The sequence below is a fragment of the Halictus rubicundus genome, unplaced genomic scaffold (genome assembly GCF_050948215.1).
Source record: "Halictus rubicundus isolate RS-2024b unplaced genomic scaffold, iyHalRubi1_principal scaffold0084, whole genome shotgun sequence".
Classification (NCBI taxonomy): domain Eukaryota; kingdom Metazoa; phylum Arthropoda; class Insecta; order Hymenoptera; family Halictidae; genus Halictus; species Halictus rubicundus.
In genome coordinates, this window is record NW_027488625.1 from 63,202 (window position 1) to 69,900 (window position 6,699).

At 41.6% G+C, this 6,699-nt stretch overlaps 1 protein-coding gene across 1 annotated transcript; it reads left to right on the forward strand.

Moving 5' to 3' along the window:
- Window positions 1-2,591: 2,591 nt before the first annotated feature.
- LOC143363652 (uncharacterized) lies at window positions 2,592-3,739 on the forward strand. The gene is made up of 3 exons (XM_076804215.1): window positions 2,592-2,794; window positions 2,861-2,962; window positions 3,146-3,739. Exons 1-3 carry the CDS (start codon window positions 2,629-2,631, stop codon window positions 3,223-3,225), a joined length of 348 nt encoding a protein of 115 aa, XP_076660330.1. The 5' UTR covers window positions 2,592-2,628; the 3' UTR covers window positions 3,226-3,739.
- The last annotated feature ends 2,960 nt before the right edge of the window (window positions 3,740-6,699 follow it).

Sequence of the window (6,699 nt, forward strand, 5' to 3'; positions counted from 1 at the left end):
AACCGCGGCTCTCGTAAAGAGAGTTCTTGCGGAGTTGTACCGCATCGGGAAGACCGCGGCTCTCAGAAAGCTCCTGCGTGAGTTGTCGCTCTGCGACAACCGCGGCTCTCTCACAAAGAGAGTTCTTGCGGAGTCATCGCTTTGCGATGACCGCGGCTCTCAGGGAGCCCATGCGCGAGTCGTCGCTTCCGACGACCGCGGCTCTCACCCGGAAGACTCCCCTCTGCCGCGACGACCCACCGGATACATCCGGTGGTATGTTGCAGAACGGGAGAAACCTTATGCCTTATGTCTGAGAGGAGCAGCGGCAGCGAGGTCCCGGCCTCCAAACCGCAGCTCTACTCGGATATAATTAAAACCAATAAAGTCACGAGACAAGTAGCCAAAAAGACTACCATTAAGGACACGAAACCAACAGCGGCTATCTACCCTGCGAAGGGCAGTAAGATAAAAAGAGTGAGGAAACGAAGAAAGTCCTGTCGGATTGCATAAATCCGACAGAGCAAAGAATAAGGATCTGGAACGTGAGAAAGATTGGCAGTTCCGGAATCCTAATAGAGACAGATACGGCTAAGGACCTTGAGCAAGTCCTTAGCAACAAAGCACTTTCCTCCCTAAGAGGAAACCAAAAATTATAATATTCGGAGTCCCCTCCGTGATACCAGAGGCGGATCTCCTACAAGCAATAAATAAGCAAATCCTAGAGCTGGACTCAGAGGAAAAATTAGAAGAGGAGTTTAAACTCCTCTTCAAAACTGGAAAGAAAAACTGTGAAGTCACCAACTGGGTGGCCGAGGTGTCTCCGGAAACCCGGAAAATCCTGCTAAGCAGGAACCGGGTTTTCAGCGGATTCAACGCACATGGAGTGAAAGATTTTATAGCTGCGAGTCGATGCTACAAATGCCAGTCATTTGGGCACGTCTCAAAGCATTGTAAGGCACGAACTGACACGTGCGGGCATTGTGGGAAAGACGGGCATACATATAATGTATGCCCAACAAAACAAGAGAAACCTACCTGCATAAATTGCAGGAGAGTAGGAAAGCCAGCCAACCATGGGCTAAAGGATAAGAGTTGTCCAACGTACAAACACGCCATAGAACTGTGCCTCAGTAGGACGGACTTTGGCAACGAGTAACAAGACATAAATAAGAGAAAGAGATAGCCTTATAGGCAAAATCAACCCTGACGATCCATCGCAGGTAATACCCAGGTATTCGAGATCGTAGGGTTTAATAGGCAAGTACGGCTATCACACCGTCGCCGCAACCTGCTAGAAACCGAGCGCTAAGCTTGTAACTCCGCCTCCTCGTGGCCCCCGCTGGTAACGCTCCTGAGTCGGCGCAAGCTGATTCGGTAGCGGCTAAGCGAGTTACTTCCCGTATGGGACGGTCTACCCTTGTGATGATCCTTAAGTGGTGAACGAGGGGTTTTTCCGAGTCCCGTCCACAACACCTACGGACACACCCTTTGTAGTGATGGAGTTGGGAAGTTTAGGCCAGGCATCTGGTCGACTTTTCCGGTATGGGGGAATACCCCGAGGTACGGAACTCCCCTCACGAGGAGTGGTCAATACTACATGGGAGGCTAGATGAAGAAAGCGATAGACGAGCCGCCGCGAAATGAGGTATTCTTGTCTTGGCCGTAGTTGGGAATAGCCCGTGTAACTACTGCGTGAAAAATAGTGACGGAATGCCGAGAGACAGCCGTCTGAGCCGAGATTCCTACCATATAGCCGCTGCCAGCACGTTCTTGCCGTTGGTAAGTGCCAGTTAAATCCGCAATGAAAATTTAAAATATGTGTCTTGTACATCTATGTTAGTGATAGACACATTGAAAATAAACCCGATAAACACACTCCGAGACAAATTGGACAATTAGATTTCATTAGCCAATTCGCCACCAACATTCAACATACATCCGGACGCTACGATGTGGTCGCGAATACGTTGTCCAGAACTGCAACGGTGGATAAGGGCACTGATTTCGATGAGCTAGCGACAGACCTGGCAAGTTGACTCAAAGTTGCAGACGCATATTGCCAACAACGTCAGTCTGAAGCTAAAAAACAGACGACCCACGATTACACCATCACTACATAGGCACCGACGAGATATTTAAAAAGACTGCCAGCCTTACGGGAGAATATGTCGCTCGAAAAATACTGTAAGGATATTGGCGCCACTAGCGCAAATTCCCTAGACTCGCGCCTAGTGTTAGTCTCGACGAGGTTGGCATCTCCGACCTCGAGCGATGGAAACCGAGAGGGAACACAATCTAGCTCTCTCGATTGCCAACCGCCGATCGAGTTTTGAATGCTCGATCGGCCATCTTTACATTTTGTTAAATATACAGTGTTACGGCACCGACGAGATATATATAAAGACTGCCAGCCCCCGTGTTAAACTGCGAGTCTCAAAGTGGGTCCCAGCCAGTGATATATATATATATATATATCTATACTATGGATTCGAGATACCGTGAAACGAATTGAAGCGGCTTTACATGCAAGCGCCGTCAGTTATACACCGGTGTACTACATCCCCCCCCCCCCGTACTCCTCTTCACCCCCGCGGTGCTCGACACTCATGTAAACAGTGGGTCAAAGAAATAGGTCGGGAAGGATGGATGCCTACAGACAGTAGTTTCATCTGTTCTGATCATTTTCCTGAAAACAGCATCACGGAATGCTATAGCAGGAAACGCTTAGAGCCTGGAAGTATACCCACGATTTTACCGAAAAAGTCAAGATGTGAACCACAGGCGAATATCTTAAGGGAAAGTAATGATAGAGGTAAGACACTTTGTCTTTGTTAATAAAGGGTTGCAAAGCATATGATATATACTTGTTTCCTTTCAGATAATAATGATGTTCTGGCAACTTTTGCAACAACAGAAGAAGTCCCAGAACCGATTATGGTTGTAGAATGCAATCATTCTCCTACAACCAGCAACCAGACACGTAAGTTGAAATAAGTTTCAAATATACAGAGTATCCCATTTTAATCTATAAATGAAATTATCTCTTCCAATTTTTCTTATTCATAAAGCAAAAACTTACTTTAACATATTAAAACTGGCATATAATGTTACTATTTGAGGATTAATATCTGTCTACAGTACTGAACAATATTTCCCATTGCAGTTGGTAAAGATTTCTCTTCACCATGCACATCAAAGACTGCAAATGTAAGGGAGAAGTGTCAAATTTGCAACACTACGTGACAAAATACAACACGATCATTGTTACCACAATACACCACGAAGTACGATAAAGAAATTAGATCATATGTAAAGAAGATTGCAGTCCATAACGCAGGAGAATAGAAGACTCAAGCAGCAGGTCAGACGTCTGAAAGAAAAGGTACACTCTTTACGAGATGTGATACAAGGGTTAAAGGAAAACAGACTTCTGCCTGCTAGTGCGTATTATTGCCTTTCTGCTAATGCCGATGCTTCATTAGAATTATTCAACCGCATGCTCAAAAATAGGAAAAACGTAGGCAAACTCACGCGAGACAAATACGCCCCAGCACTGCGCGCGTTTGCTTTGACTGTACACTTTTATTCACCGAAAGCGTATTCGTATATAACGAAAACTTTCAATTTAGCGCCTCCGCACGCAGACGTCCTCAGAACCTGGTATAGTAGTGTAAATGCAGAACCAGGTTTTACTGAGGAATCTTTTGCAACATTAAAAGAAAAATCTGGCGAACTAAAAGAAAAAGGGCAAAGACTGCTTTGTGCTGTGATATTTGATGAGATGGGCATAAAAAAAGGATGTCAGAGGGGTCGCGATGGGACAATGCGGGCTCATGTAGATTTAGGTGTCGGTATAAGTGGTGGGGATGACCTTCTAGAGGCCAAAAATGCCCTCGTAATAATGGTTGTGGCGCTTGGCCAAAATTGGAAACTTCCAATCGGCAATTTTTTAATTACAACGTTGAACGCCGAAACTAAAGCCAACTTATTGCGAGAGGCATTCATTCGCCTACAGAAATCGGGCGTGACTGGTGCAGTTTAACGTTAGACGGCCCATGTGCTCATTTTGCCACAGTGGAAAATTTAGGTGCTCGAATGCATGTAAATACGAGAATGACAGAGCATGAAAATATTTATGAAATATTTAAAGTTCATTTCGCACATCCTGTACCTGGCGAGCCAGACATTAATGTAATATTTGATGCATGTCATATGTTAAAGAACATTAGAAATTGTTTAGGCGAATACTTAGTCCTCTTTGATGGAGAAGGAAAGAAAATCGAGTGGCGGTATATACAAGCACTTGCTTTACTGCAACAGAAGGAAGGTCTACGTTTGGGTAATCGTCTTCTAACAAAACATATTGAATACCGGAAAATGGTAATGAAAGTGGCCTTAGCTGCGCAAACACTGAGTTCAAGCGTGGCCGAGAGCATTGAGTTTTGTTGAAACGTGCTTCAAATTCCGGAATTTGAAGGTGGTGGAGCAACAGCACGTTTTCTACGCTGCATCGATACAATATTTGATTTTTTGAACGTGAGTTGAGCGTCCACGTTTAATCGCGGAAATTCAATATTTATCTAAAATTAGAGATAAAAATGGAACTTCCATATTCCTCTACAGGCGAAAAGCGGGATTCATTGGCCTTTTTACCGCAGTTTTATCTATTTTTAATATATACGACATGTTTATCAAACCAAATGAATCGCAAATGAAATATTTATTATCTTATAAGACGAGACAAGATCATTTGGAACTCTCTTTTTGCGCTGTTAGAGGCAGAAGTGGGTGGTGCCCAAATCCAACAGCTTCGCAGTTTGTTTCCGCGTACAAGCGACTGCTTGTGCGGCATGACATTTCAATTAATACAGGAAACGTGAGGGCATTAGACAATACTAAAATATTAAATGTATCAAGCGAATCGAAAAAAATACGTGCAATAATAGATAGGTACGATGTAAATGTTTATGACCAGGTACATAATTTGAAAATACGAGAAAAGTACGGGCTCAGTGAACATGTACAACATACTGATTACTTCCCCGAAATGACCGAATTTTTAAATTTCACATGGGCACAGTCTCCAAATCTAACAAGGAGAGGCCACGTCCTTCGGGTCACCGATTCGGTTGAAACTTTGCACACTTATAGATCTCGTTCTCCTCTTTACGAATATATACCATTATAGGGGCAGATACCCAATACTTTTCGAGATATTGATGATTGAAGTTTCATTATTCCTCATGTAATGCCGTATTTTTTCTAGCCTACAACAAGAGTCGTTGTGGCACAAGGGTAGCGTGCCAAGTTTTCAGCCGGACGACCAGGGTTCAAATCCTGCCGACAAACGCATTTTTTTTTAATTTCATTATGTTTTATCATTGCATATTTATATTATTAATTTCAAACGATTAAATTTCACGCATAAAATTGCATTTTGAATTACAAATAACATGTATTTATTTACTAACAACAGGATTATTTATTATTGTTATATATTAAATAATAATTAATAGTAATTAAATAGTAATAGTAATTTATATATTAAATATATATATTAAATTTTAAGAACTTTTTATAAATATCTTGTGTTAACTTTTCGGATTTCGAACAAGTTACTATTACGTTTGTGTGATGTGACATAAGTTCATCTACCTTTTTTTAAACAAGTGCGGTCTTTACTCCCTTATATGTTATTGTCCTTTCGAACGTTGATTGATACTGACATCCTGTCTGATCCGTGTTGATTATATAATTTAAATGGAATTGTGAAATACGAAATACATGTTATTTGTAATTCAAAATGCAATTTTATGCGTGAAATTTAATCGTTTGAAATTAATAATATAAATATGCAATGATAAAACATAATGAAATTTAAAAAAAAAATGCGTTAGTCGGCAGGATTTGAACGGCCTGGTCGTCCGGCTGAAAACATGGCACGCTACCGTTGCGCCACATCGACTCTTGTTGTAGGCTAGAAAAAATACGGCATTACATGGGAAATAATGAAACTTCAATCATCAATATCTCGAAAAGTATTGGGTATCTGCCCCTATAATGGTATATATTCGTAAAGAGGAGAACGAGATCTATAAGTGTGCAAAGTTTCAACCGAATCGGTGACCCGAAGGACGTGGCCTCTCCTTGTGAGACCATTACTCTGGAAACATTATTAAAAATGATACAGCCAAGAAATAAGGAGCAATATCGGATGGTCGACAGCTCGGAAGTGAGTTATATGTTTGGGGATATAGAAATCTTCACCAAAGGGAATATGATATCACCAGAGTCATGCGTACAACTAAATACATTGTCACCATCCAATTTTAAATTACCAGAAGAATATAAGAAACTCAAAATTCCTAGTTTCAGGGCAACGAATGTTCTTAACATCAACACAAATCTACTAGATGATTTATTCTCAATGATGATGCACAATCAGGACTTAATAGACGGAGGTGTAGAGAACTTACACGATTGGTTATGTTTGTTTTTAGTCTATGGAAATGATTTCTTTGCAATTATAAGTAAATGCACCGAGAACTCCGACGAAGGAGTACAGATTAAAGACAAGATTAAAGAAGATTATACATTAAAGGTAGTAAATAAACCGGACTTAAAAAATTTAGACGATTTTGATGCTAGGGCTACATGCCATTTATTGCTTATATCAATGTTCAAGACTTTCCACACGACTGAAGCTATTGGAACAGA

Coding starts and splice junctions, on each gene's coding strand:
- LOC143363652 (XM_076804215.1), top strand. CDS start 2,629: ATGCCTACAGACAGTAGTTTCATCTGTTCTGATCATTTTCCTGAAAAC. Junction 2,795..2,860: donor AAGGGAAAGTAATGATAGAG/GTAAGACACTTT, acceptor GTTTCCTTTCAG/ATAATAATGATGTTCTGGCA. Junction 2,963..3,145: donor TACAACCAGCAACCAGACAC/GTAAGTTGAAAT, acceptor TTCCCATTGCAG/TTGGTAAAGATTTCTCTTCA.